The sequence below is a fragment of the Salvelinus fontinalis genome, chromosome 9 (genome assembly GCF_029448725.1).
Source record: "Salvelinus fontinalis isolate EN_2023a chromosome 9, ASM2944872v1, whole genome shotgun sequence".
Lineage (NCBI taxonomy): Eukaryota > Metazoa > Chordata > Actinopteri > Salmoniformes > Salmonidae > Salvelinus > Salvelinus fontinalis.
In genome coordinates this window covers 40,357,085-40,379,839 of record NC_074673.1, presented here as the reverse complement: position 1 = coordinate 40,379,839, position 22,755 = coordinate 40,357,085, and the positions used below count along the sequence as shown (strand labels likewise).

The 22,755-nt window shown below is 42.1% G+C and overlaps 2 protein-coding genes and 1 pseudogene across 2 annotated transcripts in view; 2 read left to right on the top strand and 1 right to left on the bottom strand.

Annotated features, from left to right (window-relative positions):
• LOC129862575 (kelch-like protein 36) overlaps positions 1 to 2,214 on the bottom strand; it is a 36,177-nt gene extending 33,963 nt beyond the window's left edge. Inside the window, exon 1 of the mRNA XM_055934361.1 lies at positions 2,098 to 2,214. The gene's annotated coding sequence lies outside the window, so the exon portion shown is untranslated. The remainder of the gene's footprint in view (positions 1 to 2,097) is intronic.
• On the top strand, positions 2,136 to 7,453 carry meak7 (MTOR associated protein, eak-7 homolog). The gene is made up of 7 exons (XM_055934365.1): positions 2,136 to 2,294; positions 2,578 to 2,811; positions 2,911 to 3,055; positions 3,220 to 3,618; positions 3,804 to 3,922; positions 4,115 to 4,294; positions 5,309 to 7,453. Exons 1-7 carry the CDS (start codon positions 2,136 to 2,138, stop codon positions 5,429 to 5,431), a joined length of 1,359 nt encoding a protein of 452 aa, XP_055790340.1. The 3' UTR covers positions 5,432 to 7,453.
• Positions 7,454 to 13,061: 5,608 nt separating this feature from the next.
• LOC129861828 (1-phosphatidylinositol 4,5-bisphosphate phosphodiesterase gamma-2-like) lies at positions 13,062 to 22,295 on the top strand (annotated as a pseudogene).
• The last annotated feature ends 460 nt before the right edge of the window (positions 22,296 to 22,755 follow it).

Below are 22,755 nucleotides of genomic sequence, written 5' to 3'. Positions count from 1 at the left end.
TAATAATCCTACAGACCCGTTTGCTGGTGCGTGATGTCTAATATTAAATATTTATTTTAATATTTAATATTAAAGAAGTCTCGAGTTATTACTATGTAATATTAATATTAAAGAAGTCTCGATGCATTAATATGTAATATTTAATATTAAAGAAGTCTCGAGGTATTAATATTTAATATTAATATTAAAGAAGTCTCGAGGTATTGCTCGCCTGAGGTGGAGTACCTTATGATAAGCTGCAGACCACATTATCTACCAAGAGAGTTCTCATCTGTATTATTCGTAGCCATCTATTTACCACCACAAAACAAAACTGGAATTAAGACCGCTCTCAACCATCTCTATAAGGCCATAAGCAAAGAAGATGATGGATTTTTTTTTTACCCCTTTTTTCTCCCCAATTTCGTGATCTCCAATTGGTAGTAGTTACAGTCTTGTCTCATCGCTGCAACTCTAGCATAGTTACTGTATGTAGCCTACTGTAAGTAGTGCAACATGAAAACTAAGGTAAACCCAGCTAGACACTGTGTGAAAAAAACAGTAATGTAATAGAGCTGTCAGTGTCCAATTAAGGGATAGTTACTGTCTGTACTGTAAAGTAGTGCAACAGAATTATAGTAAACACAGCTACACACCGAAACCCTCAGTGCAATAGAGTTTCCATGGGAAACAATGACTGTCTGTACTGTAAAATAGTGTAACAAAAACTATCGCAACCCAGCAACTGTGTGAAAAAAACACCAATGTAATCTAACTATGGTTGGGTTAACATAAACTCAGCCCAATACTGGAAAATGAAGCAAACTGTAATATTACTGTGTCTACTATACACTGGGCAATACTGTATAGAATAAAACCTACAGCATCATCCTCCGTCTCATACACTACCTGAAGGAGAGGAGACGTGAATGGCTGTACCTTTTCATTTTGGAAATAATTAAGCCATCAGTGTAATATACTATGTTTATAGTATATACTGCATAAAGGTACCGATTACTATGGACCTACAGTATCAGCCTTGGTCTTATACACTATCTGAATAAAGGAGAGGAGACATGAATGACTGTAGTTTTCCTTGTGGAAAAATAATTAATCCAACAGTGTAAATTGCCTGATCGTGAAGGGGCATTCTACCTCACACACGTTTATAGCTTATTTCTTGCTTTATATGTGTGGGTCGTCTGTAACAATACTGGTACACCAAAACGACTATAGTAGCTGATCCAAGATATTGAATAGCTGCGCGTATACTTCTGCGCTTATATACACTGCCGCGCAGAAGGATACCATATTGCAATAATCAAATACTGTGCTACATAACATATATTTATCTTATTTCAGTTTTTGGGAGCTCATCACATACATACAGAAAGCAGGTCGAGTTTTCATTTTGAGGCTGTGTTTACATCCTAGATAGAAGCAGGCCATTGGCTGGCTTCATCACAAGGGGTTTGTACGGGAGTTCTAATTGGTTCCAAGTTTATCAGTTCGGCAAATTTGCCTGAGCAGACAGTGTTGAAATATACGTTTTATGAGAATATGTGCAAGAATGGAAGGTGCCAACACATTGTATAGTCATCATAAGAATGTTTTACTATCATATACAAAAAACAGCTCCTCCCTCGACAGGGATCAAACTTCACGTTTTTCGGTTTCGGCCCAACACCCATTCCCCTAATTCCAGATTGGAGGAAACCCATATGACGTTAGACCAATCATATAATTATTTTGAACTACCAGCCAATATAATTGGAGTCTGTTGATTATCGGGTATTTCGATTGGTGTTCATCTTCGCCCCTTATTTATACCAGGAAGTGTATTGTGTTTACATAGTGCCCCTGGAATGAGATAATTATCCTCTTCCAACAAGGTTAGCTAGATGTTTCATGTTAATTTAATTGCCACGTTGTTTGTTAGTAGATAAGTAAATAGCTATAATCATCATCTCGAGCTAGCTAACGTTAGGTAAATTATGTCACCGACACCTAGCTAGCAGTCACGATAGCTAACTTTACATCAGATTTGAAGCCTTGGATGCTTCAAGCCTTCAGACAGTTTCAAGTCATGTGCTCGTTTTATTGTCGATGGCTACCGACCTGTCACTGATAGTGTCGTCCAATGTGTACACAGGGCCATGGGGAACACCGACAGTGTTGTGGTGCAGAAACGGCTGGCCCGTTTTCGCCCAGAGGAGCGGCCGGTTGTGGAGGGAGTGTTCGATCGGCTCCACGGCGCGAGTCCAGCAGGTGGCGCTGGAAAAGCAGGGAAGGTTTTAACGCTGGGCATGTTGAAAGTGAGGGTGGAGTTACTATGATGATATTACATTTTATTTATCAAATCAAGGATATCTAATCAGTTAACCTCCAGAATCAAAATCTTGTTTAAAATCTTCTAATAAGAAATCAAATAATACAGAAATATGTAAGTTCTCACGTTGCAAGAAGGTTAAGATATGTAATAACTAATAACAATGTATAGGAGGCATAATAACACATATATGTAAAAAATGTGGTTATTACTTTGCAGATATTTAACAGTACCAGTATGGGAGATATAACATATCTTCTGTCCTGTAGCCCTGTATGGGAAACATTGCCTCAGACTCTATGATAAAGAGGGTCTATGCTGGGATGTGTAGCATGGACCCCGGAGTGGCCCCTCCTCCCCCTGGGGCTGGGGTGAGTCGAGAGCAGCTGGTGGTCTTCTTGGCCGATGTCCTGCGAGGCACTGCAGAGGAGCGGGCGCCCCTTTTCATGGCAATGGCTCAGGGGGCAGGGACAGGTGTTGCCACATGTGACCAAATAATGGAGGTTAGTAGACCCTCAGAAGGTCTTCTGCAAGTGCTCCTGTGTTCTTAGTGGACATGCATTTTTAGCTCTGAACTCAAATTAATTTGGCACTGATTTCAGTTCTTGCAGGACCTGGTTTCTGCTGTGGTGCAGATCATCATCCAGAAGGGTCGTTTGCAGGGCTGGAAGCCAGAGCGTATGGCTGACGGTTCCATTGGTGTTAAACTATTGGCTGAACAGATGAGCTCTGAACTAAAACCCTCAGGTAAAGGGATGGAGGGATAATTTACTGATGAGGTTTTCAGAATAGAGTGAATGGGAAAGGAGATAAATCTTGCTCACCCAGATTTCATATTTTCAATAATTCAGATTCATACATATTACTGTATCAACAACAAAACCTGACATTCTGTCCTTCCCCCCTCTCAGACCAGCGTACCTGTGACGTCCCATGTTTGGAGGACTGGCTGTTCAGAGTTTCCAATGTGGCCATGTACATGGACCTTCTAATAGGTGAAGGCCTAAACGTGGGCTTAACCTCCCATCCCCCTCCCACCCTACTGCCCCCATGCTGGGAAACCCCTTGGGAGAAGCTGCGCTGCCTGCTGGACCTGCCCGTGCTGATGTTTCTCACACCACAGTTACCTGATGGGTACAACATCCCCTGGAAGCTGCTTTTCTCCACTCAGCTGCATGGGGAGAGCTTCACCAAAATAGTAGGCAGCTGTAAAGGCAGAGGGCCCACCGTGCTCCTGATCAAAGACACTAAGGGACACATCTTTGGTGGCTTCGCCTCCCATGGCTGGGAAGTAAAGCCTCAGTTCCAAGGTGAGAGTGGTGGTGGATGGAAGTAGTAATCGGGAGAAACAGGCTCACGGCCTACTGAGATTGCTGCAGAGATATTTAAGACCTTTTTTGTAATGTATGCTGACATATACAGTATGTTGTCCATCTCTATAATCAGTGCTCATCTCTGGATGTGTGTGTTTGTGACTGGATTGTCTTGATTGTAGGAGACTCCAGGTGCTTCCTGTTCTCAGTATTCCCCTGTCTACGGGTGTACACCTGTACAGGATACAACCAGCACTACATGTACCTCAACCAGGGCCAGCAGACCATGCCCAACGGCTTGGTGAGACACCCCACTACTACATAAATCTCAACTGCACAATCTCACCTGAACATTTTATTTTACAATATGTTACTATAATTATGTGAAATACCACACAAGTAACTACATCATATTAACTACCACATGCCTATGCTTCAATAGTATTTTTTCTTAACCCAAGCAATGTAATTTCTATAATTTGCTTATGATCAGGGCATGGGTGGTCAGCATGGGTACTTTGGCCTGTGGCTGGACAGTGATTTTGGCCGTGGGCATAGCCGGGCACGGCCTCGCTGCACTACCTACGGCAGCCCTCAGCTCTCTGCTGAGGAGGACTTCACCCTGGACTCTCTGGAGGTGTGGGGGGTTGGGAAGCCCCCTGAGGAGGAAGAGGTCAGTATCAACCTGGACAACCACTGCCTTCTTACTCCTTTGATCCCATTTATTTAATCTAATATTTTATGAATTCTGTCTCTTTTAATGCTGTGCCTGTATCAGTGTGTTCCTTATTTTTACCTGCAGGTGGAGATAGAGGCACATTCAAGTCATTATAGGAAGTAACCTACTAAGTACACTGAATATACCAAACATTAGGAACACCTTCCTAATATTGAGTTGCACCCCCACCCTTTTTCAATTAGTCGGGGCATGGACTCTATAAGGTGTCGAAGGCGTTCCACAGGGATGCTGGCCCATGTTGACTCCAATGCTTCCCACAGTTGTGTCAAGTTGGCTGGATGTCCTTTGGGTGGTGGACGATTCTTCATACACACACAAAACTGTTGCGTGTGAAAAACCCAACAGCATTGCAGTTCTTGACACAAACCGGTGCGCCTGGCACCTACTACCAGTGATGGAAAAAGTACTAAATTGTCATACTTGAGTAAAAGGAGATACCTTAATAGAAAATGACTCAAATAAAAGTGAAAGTCACGCAGTAAAATACTACTTGGGTAAAAGTCTAAAAGTATTTGGTTTTAAATGTACTTAAGTATCAAAAGTAAAAGTACAAGTATAAGCCATTTAAAATCCCTCATATTAAGCATATCAGACTGCACGGTTTTCTTGTTTTTTAAATTCACGTATAGCCAGGGGCACACTCCAACACTCAGACACCATTTACAAACGAAGCATTTGTGTTTAGTGAGTCCGCCAGATCAGAGGCAGTAGGGATGACCAGGGATGTTCTCTTGATAAGTGTGTGAATTTTACAATTTTCCTGTCAAAATGTAACAAGTACTTTTGGGTTTAAGGGAAAATGTATGGAGTAAAAAGTACATTATGTTCTTTAGGAATGTAGTGAATTAGGTGTTCTTAATGATTTGTACACTCAGTGAATATTCATTGATTTATTGTATTCATGACTTGTCATGAGGACATCAGTGATGTTGGGGTGTTTTGTTGCAGGGAGCGACAGGAGGCAAGAGGAGTATCCTGGATGCAGACCCTGAGGTTCAGGCCATGATGGAGATGGCAGGGAAAACCCTACACAGCCAGGGCCTCCGAGAGCCAGAGGAGAACAATGAATAATGAGACATGTAGACATGATATAGATTTGTCACAGTTTCTTCTCAGACAAGACATTTCAAGAAGAAATTTTGTAGAAAAAAGTGCACTAATCTCTTAGGGGCCGATTCTGACCCGAGTTAAGCGAGCGTGAATGGAACGTAAATTCCCTTTTTCTCTACACTTATTCTGACCTTGAACTTAAGCATGAGAATAGCATGCTATTCACCCGCTATTCTTTTGGGTTGGAGATCGAATAAGTGTGTCTACAGGTGCGCTGTATTCTGACCTTGACTTAATTCCCAAATCATTTCACCACCTTTACGCCCAAGGAACCATGAATAAGGTCTAGCAAACCTACCGCTTCCAAGTGGAAAAAGCATCTACTCTATCCATAAGAGTATGAACCTGACACATGCCCCAATACTTGGCTGTGTCATCACACAGTTCCATGGTTAGTGCAGGCAATAGATTAGGGTATAGAACACTATTGTACACTATTCTCCCTATTATAAATCTATGTACAGTACACTAATCTTCCAAAATTACAATCCAACATTACAATGGGTTGAAGACTTGAATGTGGCAATTTTCAGAATGAATCAAGCCACTTTTCTTTCTTTCGTGCGTAAAGGCTCTCCTAACCTGTTCTTTTATGATTCATAAATACTTTCCTAAGCCTAAATAACCTACAAGATCAGAGTATTTTTTAAATCTACCAATTGGTGTTGAAACGGAGACAAATATGTATATATTTAGATCCCTTTCTTTCATGATCCCTAATATTCTGAACCCGTTCTCTTGATACATTTTAGTCAGTCTGTGGACAAAATTCTAACTAAGAGGTACACCGTATTTAAAGGGATGGCTTAAGATAAACGTACTGAACCCTATTGAATGAAACTCCACACGAAAATCTGTTGGCCAGCAAGTGGGAGGGTTGTCAGCAGTTAACCACACCGGCAAAGCGTGTTCGTTACAGTCAATACCAACTACTGAGAAGTGTGTAAGGAAGGAGTAATTTCCTAAATTGGAATTGGGCCCCTAGCGCCAATTTTTTTTTTTGTGTGTGTGTGTGTGTAGATGATAAGTCTGAGATGTTTTACCTGTGTGAACTACAGGTACTATTGGCTACATTAACTGAACAGGACACCAGGTGTTGCCCACTCACATCAACCTTTATCTTCTCAAATCAGATTTTATTGGTCACATAAACATTTTTAGCACATGTTATTGCGGGTGTAGCAAAATGCTTGTGTTCCTAGCTCCAACAGTGCACTAGTATTTAACAATTCACAACAACATACACACATCTAAAAGTAAAATAATGGAATTAAGAAATATATAAATATTAGGACGAGTCTGTCTGAGCTCATGTAAACAAGTATTTAAAGAAATATTGTAATTGATTAATAATTTGTATTGTCATAAGTCATTGTTTTGCTTTGATGGCTTTTTATTCCAAAGTGTTTAGCAAGGATGTGTAAACATTGTGTTTCACCTATAACATGAATGGTATGTAAAACCTTTTTATTTTTTTAAAGTATGACGCTAGATAGACATGTTGGCTAATCTACTTCTTTACAGCACCAATAAATGTAAACTTCCACGAGGCAATTTACAGTAATGAAGCCTACATAACCTACTCTGGCGGTTCTCTCATTCACTGTACTGCCTCGCTAGGTTTAGTACTCTGGTTGCCTGATCTCGCCTCTTCATATTTTTATGCAAATGACGAGGGAAAGTGACGCTACATAGGCAAATCAGCAGTTTCATTTCCATGTAGACGCAGTGAATGGAATAGAACACGAGGGCGGCTTCATAAAGTAAAATAAATAAGAGATCATAGATCAGACATTTCCACAACTTAAATTTAAAATATATATATATTTCGTAGGCTTATTGTAGTCACTGAGCATTTGTTTAATATTAGATATTGACTTCGGTATGTAATGGTTTGTATGTAATGGTATTAATAATAGTAATGGTTCATTGGTAAATACATTGAAATTATGAAACGATTAAATAAACTATCAGTTGATGTTTCTCAAATTGTTATCTCTGATAGCGATGCAGTGCTAGCCTTGTACAAACCATCCTGATCTCACAAGGATTATTTAAGATACTCTCAATACTTTGAAGAGGTAGGGTTTCAGATGTTTTCGGAAGATGGGCCGGGACTGTTGTCCTAGCTTCATGGGGAAGCTGGTTCCAACTTCCACCAATGCGGTGCCAGCTGGCCAGAGGTGGCAAAACGGAGTACTTGGGTTGAGGTATAGGGTTTGAGCAGAGCTTGGAAGGTAGGGAGGGGCAGTTCCTCTTACTGCTCCGTAGACAAGTATCAAGGTCTTGTAGTGGATGCGAGCTTCTACTGGAAGCCAGTGGAGTGTGCGGAGGAGCGGGTTGACATGGGAGAATTTGGGAAGGTTGAACGCCAGCGTTCTGGATACATTGCAGGGGTTTGATGGCACAAGCAGGAAGCCCAGCCAACAGTTACAGTAGACCAGACGGGCTATGACAAGTGCCTGGATTAGGACCTGCGCCGCTTCCTGTGTGATGTATGGTGGTACTCTATGGATGTTGTAAAGCATGAACCTGCAGGAGCGAGTCACTGCTTTGATGTTGTAAAGAACGACAGGGTGTTGTCCAGGGTCACGCCAAGGTTCTTTGCACTCTGGGAGGGGGACACCGTGGAGTTGTCAACCCTGATGGAGAGGTCTTGGAGCGGGCAGGCCTTCCCCAGGAGGAAGAGCAGCTCTGTCATGTCGAGGTTGAGCTTGAGGTGGTGGGCCAACATCCAAGCTGAGATATCTGCCAGTCACACAGAGATGCGTGTCAATTGGGAAGGAGAAAAGTAGTTGAGTGTCATCCGCATAGCAATGATAGGAGAGACCATGTGAGGGTATGATGAAACCGAGTGACTTTGTGTATAGAGAGAAGAGGAGAGGGCCTAGAACCGAGCCCTGGAGGACGCCAGTAGTGAGAGTACGTGGTGCAGACAAAGATCTTCTCCATGTCGGCTGGTAGAAGTAGCCTGCCGGGTAGGATGCAATCCTAGACTGTGCAGAGCCTGAGAGGGTGGAGAGGAGGATTTGATGGTTCATGGTGTTGAAGGCAGTGGATAGATCAAGGAGGATGAGAACAGAGGAGATAGAGTCAGCTTTGGCAGTGCAGAGAGTGACCCATCTTGAAGCCTGACTGGTTAGGGCCAAGAACATCGTTCTGAGAGAGATAGCAAGAGCGTTGGTCAGAGACGGCACTCTCTAGTGTTTTGGAAAGAAAATAAATAGGTATTTATTTACGTCAGAGGGGTCGAGTTTTGGTTTCTTGAGGAGGGTTTTTAGTTGCAGGATTTTATCTGGAGAGAGAAGGGAGAAATAGGTCAAGGTGTAGGGTAGTTATGTGTGAGTGGGACCAGTGGACTCAATAGGCTGAGTAAATGAGGAGCGGATGTCATCAACCTTCTTTTCCAAGTAGTTGACAATGTCGTCCGCAGTGAGCGAGAGGGTGGAGGATTAAGGAGGGAGGAGAATGTGGAAAAGAGTTTCCTAGGGTTAGAGGTAGAAGCTTGAAATTTAGAGTGATAAAGTAGGTTTAGCAACAGATACAGACGAAGAGAAGGTAGAGAGGAGGGAGTGAAAAGATAAGTCCTCCGGAAGTTTAGTTTTCATCCATTTTCACTCAGCTGACCGCAGCCCTGTTATTTAAGCTCAGAATGAGTCACTCGGCTACGGAGCAAGAGGGGAGGGCCAAGGCAGCCGCGAGGAAAGGGGACAGTGCAAGTCATATGATGCAGAAAGGGAATATAGTAGGGTCAAAGAGGCAGAATCAGGAGACGGGAGGAAGAAGGATTTAGTAGAAGGGAGAGATGATAGGATGGAAGAGGAGAAAGTAGTAGGAGAGAGAGAGAGCGAAGATTGCGACTGTGCATGACCATCTGGTTAGGGACTGAGTGGCTAGGCTTGGAGGAGAGGGAGACAGAAAAGGAAACTAAGTATTGATCAGAGACTTAGAGGGGGGTTGCCATGAGATTAGTAGGCGAACAGCCTCTTGTAAAGATGAGGTCAAGCATATTGCCTGCCTTGTGAGTGGGAGGGGACTGGGAAAGGGTGAGGTCAGAAGTGGCAAGGAGGGGAAAGAAAGAGTTGAAAATAAATTAATTGAAGGAAGACGTCAGGAAGTTGAAGTCTCCCAGTACGAAGGGCGGTGAGCCATCGTCAAGAAATTAGCTTATTAAGATGTCAAACTCATTGAAGAACTCTTTAAGGTCACCTGGTGGGTGACAATGTTAAGCTTGAGTGACAAGTGTCAGTGACAGCTTGAAATTCAAATGAGGAGATGATCAGGTGAGTGAGGTAGAAAAGAGAAAATCTCCACTTAGGAAAAATTATCAGCCCTGTGCCACCACTGCGACAACCAGAGGCTCTCGGGAATATAAGAGACGAGATAAATAGAGAGCAGCTGGAGTAGCAGTCTTCTCTGGGGTGATCCATGTCTCCGTCAGGGCCAAAAAGTCTAGGGACTGAAAGGCAGCATAGGGTGAGATGAACTCGCTATCTTGACCGCAGATCGGCAGTTCCAAACACTGCCAGAGACCAGGAATTCCACATGGGTTGTGCGCGCAGGGTACACTAACTTAGAAGCGTTGCAGCCAAGGGGCGGAGAGTTTCTGTAAAATCTACAGGAAGAGGAGCGAACTGGGATAGAAAACACACATAGTTGCCAATACTACAAAAGAGCAAAATGAGATAATCTGACAATAAATAGGTAAAATACTCAAGTGAGACAGTGGTGTGGAGCCTTCCTCCAATAGGTCGGTGGAACAGTCTTTGTTTCAGCAACAGTCTTAGTTTTGACAAGGAGACCACTGCTAACACTAGCTAGGCTTTCTTCCAATTTTTGACAGATTTTCATGTGAATATTCTAAAATCTGCATAAAAACAATATGCACATTTTCCCACCAGAGATGTTTCTATCAAATTGACTTGTTGCAGATAAAAGGCTGTGCGTGATGATGTAGCACACATAAAAAATCATTTGTGGGTAAATTCCCATGTACCAAATAAAACATACATGGTAAATGGCTTTCCATCACATTTCCAACTCTACTGATGGTTTTCCCACAAAAGATGTTGCGTTATATAGCGAGTGTGCCCACTTCGGTATTGGCACGTGCCCATGTATGGCCAGCATGATGAGATTAATATGGACAAAAGAGATTTTGATATTTTGTCAAATGACAGCCAAGCATTGATGATCCTGTCACCAAAATAAGATCCTCGATATTTATTGGAAAGGAGCATCTAGCTCATCACCTTGCACTTTCACCACTCTGTGAAGTTCATCATAACTTATTTCATCTGTAGCCTAATTTAAACAAGAGGTACTTGTTTAATACTTATACTTTACAGCTATAACACTGATTGTTTCATTTATTGGGTAAGTCTTAAAACGTTCAATTCTTTTGTAGGTGTGCAAGTGGACAGCAAAGTGACAGAGTGACAAGGGGAAATCTGCTTTTAGGTTCAACTGGAGCGCAATGGTGATGTCTTTTGTGTTAATATTCCTAATAGAATTGGCAGGCAAGACAAAACACCGGTTGCACATCCGAATGTCGATCTAATTTCTAATCTGTTAGTATATGCATTTCCAAAAATTCCTTTAGAATATGCATTTCCAAAGAACCGTTATGTTGTAGTCCTATTTTTCATTTTAACACTTGGGAGTAATTGTCTAACAAGCTGCGTCTGTTTTCATCATGATGTCATTGTGGATAACAAGCACCAATAACCAAAAAAAGTGGGTATTTTGATGTATTATGTGCCTAATATAGCCTATGAGGCAGGGTTACCATTTGCATGTGTATTGCATTGTCTCTCATATGGTAGGTACATCATGACAAGACCTGGGGAATGCCACGGTGTTCATTGGTTTCACATTTGGACTACACTACACTACATTAGATACAAACTTATTTTTTAGAATGAAGTAGTGAACCATCCGTCAAGCTTATGGTTTATATGTGTGTTGTTGGCTATGTTTTTGTAGAGTGGTGTATCAGGAAACTAATTTGTGTATATTTGATCCATAGCCCAATAAGGGGACGGCACCAGCGGAGAGCAAACTTTCCTCAGGGAAGATATTGAAATAGTTCTGGGTTAATACTTCACCTCTCTCTGGGTCAATCCCACCATCCCCTGCGCCTGCTGCTCATTTGCGATGTAAATAATGAGTGCTATGTAGAATCAGGTCTGACACAATGCTCATATAATATCACCTCCCTCCCTATTCCAGCACTGAATTTGCTTCCATCCGTAAACAACCACCATACCTTATTTACCTGAAGCCTAATAACTTAGAGCTGCAAATACCTTTCCCTCCCTCACACTGAGACGTTGATCAGAAAAAAAGGAAAAAGGTTGGTTGTTAACGTTGTGGTTTAGAAAGTAGCCTAGACCACATGGTTGGTAGAGCTGTGCAATGCACTTGGTTGAATTGTAGGTGTATTGACGGGAAAAAAAATCTATATATAAGCTAATCTGCAATGCACTATAAAGCGGTTCCAAGTTACATTAAGCAAATTACAATGGTGGCCATTTGTTTCCATGTTATTATAAACATAGACATGATGCCTATTAACATAATGCAAATGAACATCATATAGTGTCACTGTACACCAATGCACCTCCTGAAATATTTTAAATATTTTTTGAAAAAGCCTGCTTTATGACTGTTCGGGCCTGTAGTTGCTTCCTCGTCCTCTGTTTGACATGATGAAACCATGACTCCTGAAACAGATTTATGGAGAGGCTATAAAGTAGGGGTATAATGATTCACTGAACAGAACAGTGGACATAGTAAACCATTGCACACCCTACTATAAGTAGAGTATGGGCCCATTCCACAGGGGCAGAGATGGCGGTGTCTGGGCGAAGCCAGCAGGGAGAGTTGACATAGTACAAGAAGAGTCTGATCAAGAGGTATGACGCTACAAGCTTGGCACACCTGTACTTGGGGAGTTTCTCAGATCTTCTCAAGCTCTGTCATGTTGGATGTGGAGCATCGCTGCACAGCTATTTTCAGGTCTCTCCAGAGATGTTCGAGCAGGTTCAAGTCCGGGCTCTGGCTGGGCTACTCAAGGATATTCAGAGACTCGTCCCGGAGCCACTCCTGCGTTGCTTTGGGTGTGTGCTTAGGGTCGTTGCCCTCTTGGAAGGTGAACCTTCGCCCCAGTCTGAGGTCCTGCGCGCTCTGGAGCAGGATTTTTACACAGATCTCTCTGTACTTAGCTACGTTAATCGTTCCCTCGATCCTGACTAGTCTCCCAGTCTGCCACTGAAAAACATCCCCACAGCATGATGCTGCCACCTCAATGCTTCACCTTAGGGATGGTGCCAGGTTTCCTCCAGGCATTCAGGAAAAAGAGTTCAATCGTGGTTTCATCAGACCAGAGAATCTTGTTTCTCATGGTCTGTGAGTCCTTTAGGTGACTTTTGACAAACTCCAAGCAGGCTGTCATGTGCCTTTTACTGAGGAGTGGCTTCAGTCTGGCCACTCTACCATAAAGGCCTGATTGGTGGAGTGCTGCAGACAGGGTTGTCCTTCTGGAAGGTTCTCCCATCTCCATAGAGGAACTCTGGAGCTCTGTCAGAGTGATCATTGGGTTCTTGGTCACCTCTCTGACCAAGGGCCCCTCTCCCCCGATTGCTCAGTTTGGCTGGGCGGCAAGCTCCAGGAAGAGTCTAGGTGGTTTCAAACTTCTTCCATTTTAGAATGATGGAGGCCACTGTGTTCTTGGGGACCTTCAATGCTGCACAATTTTTTGGTACCCTTGACACAATCCTGTCTCGGAGCTCTATGGACGATTCATTCAACCTTCTGGCTTGGTTTTTGCTCTGACATGCACTGTCAACCGTGGGACCTTATATAGATAGGTGTTTACTTTTCAAAATCATGTCCAATCAATGGAATTTACCACAGGTCGACTTTGTTCAAGTTGTAGAAACATCTTAAGTATGATCAATGGAAACAGGATGCACCTGAGCTCAATTTTGAGTCTCATAGCAAAGGGTCTGAAAAAGTTCTGTAAATAAGGAATTTATTTTCGTAAATGTGCAAACATTTCCCAAAAACCTTTTCTGGCTTTGTCATTGTGTGGTATTGTGTGTAGGTTGATGAGGAAAATAATTAATTCAATCCATTTTTGAACAAGGCAACATAACAAAATGTGGAAAAGGGAAGGGGTCTGAATACTGTCCAGATGAACTGCACGTATAAAACAAAAACAAACATTGTCCATCTCTCATTTTTGTTCCAGGAAATTGGAGCAGGGAAAGATGTCCTGGACTTTGAGCAGTTTCATAAATTCTACAATATTCTAATGTTCGATCAGAAAGATGTATCAGAATGTTACTGTACTAATGCACTCTCTAAGTACAAAATGCTGAACATATACTACAGTTTCACCACCATTTACCAACAGTTTTACTCCTCTTACAGCTTATGTACTGTATGTGTTGATATTGAAAGTGTTAGCTAGTATATCACATTTTGCATGTTTAAAATATGATGAGACCGATTTGTGCTGTCAACCTGGCTGTGTGTGTGACTGTGTATTGACTTGTGACTTGTGTGTATATGTTTCATCAGATTCTCGAGGAGTTTTAAAGGGAGTCGTGTGCTTTCATCATGGGGTGGGTCTTTCTATTTCTTTGAAATACTGTATGTAGTTCTACAATCACAATCAATCATTTTCTCTGCTTATACCGATAAGCTTGACTTGTTGATGGTATGTTGGTGTGTTGTGGTTCTACCCTACTGTAGTAGTACAGATAAACTATGCCTCTGCAGTTCTTCTCCATGATTTCCAACGGTTTCTTCTGTACCAGCAGAAGGTAAGAATCAAGCTATCTTTCAATTATAAAATTGGTAAAACTGTATTTTTCAGTCAGTGTTTAATCTACCTTTTATAATTCCCTTTATGGTACTTTTTTCCTCACTCTCTCTGCTTCTCTCTCTCAGGAGTCGTGAACCAGGTCAGAGAGCTGATGACCATCTTTATAGACAAAACCATGAGGAAGACCAACGATCCGGAGTTCACTGTCAGCAAGGTGGGACACAGTGTGTGATTTGTCTGTGTATGGGGAGTGGAGAATAGTGTGTTATGTTTGTCACAGCGCTCTCTCTTCTCTCACTTTAGCTCCTCAGTTTCCTCTTCTCTGAGGAGAACTCGATTTGGGATGAGAAATACTCAGATGTGCAACTTGGACATGAACAACCCACTGTCCCACTATTGGATCAACTCCTCACATAACACGTCAGTACCGCCATATAACACACAAGACAACACTATGAAACAGACTACTTCACTTTTTTTATCAATGTTTCACACCAAATGTTAGTACAGTTGTCAGCACAGTAAAGAATTTCAGCAATACTGTAAAACGATGTAATGAATAGGCTGTGACTGATATTATAATAAACACACAAATTATGTTTATGATTTGCCTGCATTTTGTATTTCTTGTTGTGATGTTTTTCCTTCAGGTACTTGACTGTTCATTTCTCTACCATAAGCCACCTCCAATGTCGTTTTAGAGATATTGGCAGTACGTCCAACCGGCCGCCCGACCACCCACCACGTATAACCATGCCAGCCCAGGACCTCCACATCCGGCTTCTTCACCTGTGGGATCGTCTGAGACCAGCCACCAGGATAGCTGATGAAACTGTGGGTTTGCAATATCAAAGAATTTCTGCACAAACTATCAGAAACTGTCTCAGGGAAGCTCATCTGCCTGCTTGACGTCTTCTCCAGGGTCTTAACCTGACTGCAGTTCGGCGTCGTAACCGACTTCAGTTGGATAATGCTTCATCTGAATGGCCACTGGCACGCTGGAGAAGTGTGGTCTTCACGGATTAATCACGGTTTTAACTGTACCGGGCAGATGGCAGCCAGCGTGTATGGCGTCGTGTTGGCGAGCGGTTTGCTGATGTCAACGTTGTGAACAGAGTGCCCTATGGTGGAGGTGGGGTTATAGTGTGGGAAGGCATAAGCTACGAACAATGAACACAATTGCATTTTATCGATGGCAATTTGAATGCACAGAGATACTGTGACGAGATCCTGAGGTCCATTGTCGTGCCATTCATCCTCCCCCATCACCTCATGTTCAGCATGATAATGCACGGCCCCATGTCGGAAGGATCTTTACAAAATTCCTGGAAGCTGAAAATGTCCCAGTTCTTCCATGGCCTGCATACTCACCAGACATGCCACCCGTTGAGCATGTATGGGATGCTCTGGATTGACGTGTACAACAGTGTATTCCAGTTCCCGCCAATATCCAGCAACTTTGCACAGCCATTGAAGAGGAGTGGGACACCATTCCACAGGCCACAATCAACAGCCTGTTCAACTCTGTGCAAAGGAGATGTGTCACGCTGCATGAGGCAAGTGGTGGTCCAAAACTGGTTTTCTGACCCATGCTCCTGCCTTTCTTTTCAAGGTATCTGTAATCAACAGTATTCCCAGTCATGTTAAATCCATAGATTAGGGCCTTATGAATTAATTTAAATTGACTGACTTCTTTATATGAACTGTAACCCAGCAAAATAGTTGAACATTTTGCATATTGCGTCTATAATTTGGTTCAGTGTATAATAGGGACGGGAGGAGTGCAGAGGGAGGGGGGAGGGAGAAAGGGGGCTAGACACTGGACTACTGGGGGTGGGAAAGTTAAATAGAGTATGTTTACTGATGTGTTTGCAATGGTTTGTCTGTGTAGGAGAGTGACTGCGCCTCACTGTAAAGGCACATTTAAAAGTGTCCGATACAATAAGGGGATCTTCTGCACCTACGTTATGTAGGAAAATGTCAGTTATAAATGATTCTGTATTGGTTAAAAACAAGTTATTATCCAGTAGGCTTTGATTATATTTTAAATATCCTTGTCCATGTTGAAATGCCTTTAAAATAATGTGTATGCCAATTATTTAATGGTCTTGACTGCATTCTTTTCTCTATGAACACTTTCTTAACTTTTGGTTCCAGCGAGAATGTCAGAAGAAAGTAGTCAAGACGACTAGCTTGATTGAGCCTCCGCCATGTATATCTCACTAGGTCAGGATATTTAAGCCTCCATATATCCACTAGTTCCATTATATCCATAATATTCATGATTTCCTTAAGTGCATGAGGGTGATAGTTTGTAGTATGATGTATTTTACGGTCCATTGAGATACTTAAAACCATATTATAATCTCGCACCATAATAATAGAGTTGTGTATTGCTTTGGACAGTATTGTTTGGACAGTTTTCACATTCGGAAACTAAATTATTGTTAATTAATATTATCACAGTGTGCAAAGCTGTCATCAAGGCAAAGGATGTTGACTTTGAAGAATCTTAAATCTCAAATATATTTTCATTTGTTTAACACTTTTTTGATTACTACATGATTCCATATGTGTTATTTCATAGTTTTGATGTCTTCACTACTTTATACAATGTAGAAAGTAGTAAAAATAAATAAAAACCCTTGAATGAAGAGGTGTGTCCAACGTTTTGACTGGTAGTGTATATATAGAAAAAAACAATAACGCAACATGCAACAATATCAAATATTTTACTGTGTTACAGTTAATTTTTTAATGAATTCTTACCTATACTTGTTACCTATAACAAGGACTGGCAGTAGAAAATCTACATTTTTGGTAAGCAATTATTATTCATTTTATACTACAGTTTGTGATTCCATCCTATACTATCCCTAACATCATTACCCCATAGCAACAGATGTGGGATGCATACACGCACACACCCCACCCCACACTTCCCACACAAACACCTCTACCCCTCTCTCCCCGACCACCTATAGACCGACCTACCTGTGTTGGGATCCTCCACCGGAATTCCCACCGGCTAGGTACAATGTTGTCAAGGTTTTCATTAGCAGCGTTGAGAAAATCCTTGTATATTATGTTCTCCCATCAGGGGGCTTGGGCTTTGTTGGACCAACCCTGCCAGGCAGGTTCAGACTCTTGAGGGGGCGGTGTTGCTTTAGCATTCATCTTTCTGTCTTGATTGCGTAGGCTACATTTGGTATGCTTAGGGTAGGTAGTGTGGGCACCGATCCACCACGATAGGACAGATATAAATTAACTATATATTTGTAATTAATTTTTGTATGTATATCCCACAACTCCTGCTCGCAGACACACACGGGTTCTGACATTTGCAACCACTTCCTTTGCTCACTCACTTTCAACTCTTCACACTTTCCAATCACACAAACACTCGGACACGCAATCTTTCAACACACCCACACTCTCCCCACATATACTCACGTATGTACCCCACATAATGTACCTCCTATGTCCTCTGTTTTTTTTGTTTCGATTTCCACCTTATTTATTCCTGCCTAATTTAGGGCTTTTGAGCGCTTTTGTGTTCCAGTTACGTGAATTTGGGGATTTATTATTTAATGAATTGTTCCTTCCTCTAATGCTGTTCTTTAAATCTATTTATACATTCTATAATAAACATTGAATAAATACGAATTATTTTATAACATTCCCGAACTTCAGTAGTATAGCATTTTGGTAGTTCATTTCTTTATCATTTGTATTATATTATTTTCAAAAAAATGTATACAGTTATCTGACAGTCATACGCAGTTACATGCATAAAAGTTTGATAAGCTACTGAACTGAAGGAGAGGGCACATCAATTCAGTCACAACAGATAAGAGGTATTTTGGGAATAAAACAATGAGTAAAAAACATGTGTGAACCGTCGATTCGTAACTTTTGAATCGGTTTACTGACCGATGCATGCTTAATTTGATCGGTTTGGGCTCCCACGGACTGATGCATTCATATCTTAAACATTTGAACCGGGACCGATGCATATCGGTGAATCGTTACATCCATAGTGTTAAAGAATAACAATAATAAGAAATATGTTGAAGATTTAAAGTGGAGACTCTTGCTTCGTAAGCCACGTTAATGATGGAATTTCTCATGGAAGAATGGGGTCGCATTTCTACTATAGAGTTCCAGACACTTGTAAAATCAATGCCAAGATCCATTGAAGCTGTTCTGACCTGTGGTGGTTTAATGCCCTATTAAGACACTTTATGTTGGTGTTTCCTTTATTTTGGCAGTTATCTGTATCTTGTGTGGCAAAATTGCATCCATTTCTGTCTGTGTGTTAACATAACCAGTATACATTTAGAACTCTACAGTGTACACATTTGTCTTACGGGTCATGGAGGATAATCCTTTGGGGGATATGTGAAAAGGAGTTGTTGACATTTCCAAGTGTAACGTTTGTGAGTACAGTATTTCTGTTACATCCATTTTACATACTGTCCAAACACACTACAGATGCGCGATCTAAATGTAAAGGTAATTTCCGTTTGGGCCGACATATGCAGCGTTTGCCGTGAATGCAGTCTCTGTGACCGCGGGAACATTGCTTTTAATTGCCAATCATGCTATAAAGCAGGTCTTCAGCGCTACGGATTGAATAGAGCCCATAATCTATTCATAAAACATGCTGTCTTCACATGATAAACACACTACATTCCAAAGCACCCAGTCCTTCCACACAGCACATGCTCATCACACTGACTGCCCATACTACTACATATAAACAGGACACACAACTGCACAAGCCCAAAGGGATCATTTTAGACCACACCATACACTGGCTAAATATACCATTTACTGTACATCACATAGACACAGCTTAATCCTGCACCCAAACACAACACTCTGTATTCTATTACAGTACATTGCACATAGTAAATATTGAACTCTCTCTTTCCTATGTTTCCTCCATCCATTTATCTTCTCAGTGAGATCGGGAAAGAATGGGGAGTCCCATGTCATGACACTTGAGTGATTATGACAGTAAGATACAGTTTGACTTTGCGGCTGAGTGGCTGGAAGACTTGTTTGAGTGGTACCAGGTGGCCTGGGACATCACCCAGAGAGAGATCACCAAGCGGCACAACAAGCAGTTAGAGGCCACTATCATAATATTACATATAACCTATCTATAGGTAAGAGGCTATGAAATAATTATATCTTCCATTCTAAAGGTGCTCAGCCCAGCGTCTTCAGTGATGTCATGCTGACAGGAAGCTGCTGTGTGTTTTCTGTCCTCCAGATCAAGCAGCAGGAGGGGGGGGAGAAGAGTGAAGAGGTCGCCATTAAGATGTCTGACCTGGTGGTGTACTGCCAGCCTCGCAGCAAGGAGAAGAACCACTTTGGTACGATCCTCAGCCCTACCACCCTGACCAAGACAAACCTTCATACCATAACCGCTAACAGCTACACAGCCTACATTGTTGCCACCAAATTAATGTTATAGTCAACAAACTAGAACTAACTCGTTACTAAATCCAAAATCCAATCCATATGTACAATCACAATGTACTGTGTACAGCAAACAGTTTAGCAGTTACACCGGCGGGCCCCGGTGGCAATAAATAAACAAAACCCGAAAGCTTACCTTGACTTGGAAGAGTTGCAGTGTTGGATAGCCAGCTAGCTAACATAAATAGCATTCCTCTCTGTTTGAGTCAGGTTGTTGAGAAGGCTAAATTAGCTGCATTAGCTAAGTGAAACTAAGAAGAATAGTTTTTTTTAAATAAATAAAGCTAGCTCTCCCTCTCTCTCTCTCTGCTCCTTCTCCTTCATTTTTAAAGAAATGAATTTGTTAAAAACTGTTCAACTGTTGTCTTTCTCTCCGAGTCAACTACTCACCACACGTTATGCACTGCAGTGCTAGCTAGCTGTAGTTTATGCTTTCAGTACTAGATTCATTCTCTGATCCTTTGATTGGATGGGCAATATGTTGGTTCATACTAAAAGTGCTCTGATAGGTTGGAGGACGTCCTTCGGAAGCTGTCATAATTACTGTGTAAGTCTATGGAAGGGGGTGTACCCAGACGAGGACGGAAAATAGCTGCGGCTACACCATGCTACTCTAGACCTTCTTTGCGAAACAGTGTGTTTCAATCAGTTATTTGGTGACAGGAATATATTTAGTATAGTTTTTTCTAAAAAGGATCAAATGTTTTATGTTTCACTTTTTATTTATCTGAAATTCACTGAGTAGGATGGTCCTCCCCTACCTCTTTTAAGGAGCCGCCACTGTATGACATGCACTGCAATACACATTGAAAGATTTCACATTTGTGTTTTCAAATGAAATACAATCTACTGTTAACTCACACTCTTATTATTATTACCAGAATAAGTCACTCTCCACAACAATCAAATGTGGTGGACCCCAGGAAGAGTAGCAGCTGCGAAAGGGGATCCAAATAAATAAACAAATATTCGTGTTGGTCTGATCGAACTTAGTCTGCCCATTCCCAACCATGTCCCCACAGTGAAATATTGCTACAAAGAGATCCGCTCCTTCATGGAGAACAAGACCCCGGCCAAGAACAGAACTTCAGACTTCCTTAGGTATAACCGCAAGGCCTTCAGCCGCATCTACCCCAAGGGCCAACGTGTGGAATCATCCAACTACGACCCTTACCCTCTGTGGGCCTGCGGCTGCCACATGCTTTCAGACTGCAGGTGGGTTTGACAAGCATGTGTTAAAGATGGAGGAGGAATAAGATAACTAGTATTCTGTGTAATGTAGACCTAAACTAGAGAGTGAGTGCCTCCTGAATTGTGTTCACAGAGATGAAAAAAGTGCTTTCTCGGTGTACCAGTGATAATCATTTGTTTGTGTCCCCAGATAAATACACTCAACAGGGCCCTCTTCAGTCCACATACAGGCAACAGCCAGAAATGATGTGCTCTGACAGCTATGATCCACAGCTGGAGAAGAGGAAAGTCAAGTTCACCCTTACTGTCAGAGTAAGGCTCTCCTCACTGTCAGAGTAAGGCTCTCCTCATTGTCCAGAATTATTTATTTACTATGACATATCCCTGATAATCTTTCATATAGTTAACAAACTGGTTACTGTTGAGCACTGAATCTGTTATGCTGCCCTCTGTAGGTGCTAGCTGCCAGACCGTAGCATCCCCAGCCCTTTTGTAGAGACGGAGCTGTGTGGACACACGGAGGACAACAAGTTTAAGACCGTTTTCTCTTGTAAGGAGTGGGAGCGGGGGTCGGAGTGGATGGAATTACTTTCCAGCTAATTAAAGAAACTCGGCTTCTGTGTGTTGTTTCAAAGAGGATTGTGTATTTATTTATGTTGGTAACTGGACTTGTACTTGTTCAGGTGACAATGGGCTGAACCCAGTGTGGAAGGCCCCTCCAGAGCCAGTGACTTTCCTAGTGCATGAGCCAGAGCTCACCTTCCTGCGCTTCGTGGTGAATGAGGAGGACATGTTCTGAGACCCAAACTTCCTGGCTCAGGCTACCTTCCCTGTGAAGGGCATCCACTCAGGTAGGACCCACACACTAATATGCGGTGCATGAACCCTTAGGCTCCTCGTTTACACATGAACACACTGTTCTCTGTCTTTTAGGGTACCGTTCAGTTCCTCTGCAAAATGGCTTCAATGACAGCATAGAGCTAGCTTCTTTACTAGTCTACATCGACGTGCAGCAGGTGGAGGTGAGACACACACACACTGCATGTTGACTGGAAACAGCCTTTGATGTGAGTTACTGGTGGTGTTTGTGTGTCTGGATGGTGAGCCTGTGCCATTCAGAAAGCAGAGGAGCTATACTCATCATCTAGCCAACTGCGGAGGAGGCAGGCGGAGGTAAGCAACAAGCTTTTCCTGTACGACACCCACGCCAGCCAGCAGAGCTCCGACCCCCCACAGCTCCGCAATGACCTCATGAGAGTTCAGCACCAATGAAAAACAGAGAAGATCCAAGACACCTGCAAACAGAAGTAGGCCGAGTTATGCTCCTTTCATGTTACAATAAAATGTCATAACGGGCATACATTAATTCTCTCGTCTGGTCCTCTGCTCTGTCCTAGGATGAAGGAAAAGAAATCAACAGTAAATTCTATTCCTGAGGTCAGCTCATCCTGAGCCTGTGGGGTTGCTTCCCAAGCTTCAGTCCTACAAAGCCAATAGAGAGATAATGTGTGACATTCCTCTGTATGAGAGGTGATTGCATATTTATTTATTTTACATTTGCATACGTTTTCTTTTTTTTTAATGAATAGGTAAATCAGATGAACAGTGAAAGGTGCACTATGCAGCGTTGAAATAAGTACAATTTCTCTGATGTTTTTGAAGAATACAGCTGAACAGTACCTGCAGGGGCAGGAATTAGTGTTACTGGTAAATTGTTTGTTTCTTATGTTTTCCGCATTTCTTTACTACTAATATATCAGACAAAAGGGCT

What these genes read in the sequence shown, in the direction of transcription:
- meak7 (XM_055934365.1), top strand. Translation starts at nt 2,136, where the DNA reads ATGGGGAACACCGACAGTGTTGTGGTGCAGAAACGGCTGGCCCGTTTT. An exon ending in CATGTGACCAAATAATGGAG is followed by an intron (nt 2,812 to 2,910) that starts GTTAGTAGACCC and finishes CACTGATTTCAG; the next exon opens with TTCTTGCAGGACCTGGTTTC. An exon ending in AGTAAAGCCTCAGTTCCAAG is followed by an intron (nt 3,619 to 3,803) that starts GTGAGAGTGGTG and finishes TCTTGATTGTAG; the next exon opens with GAGACTCCAGGTGCTTCCTG.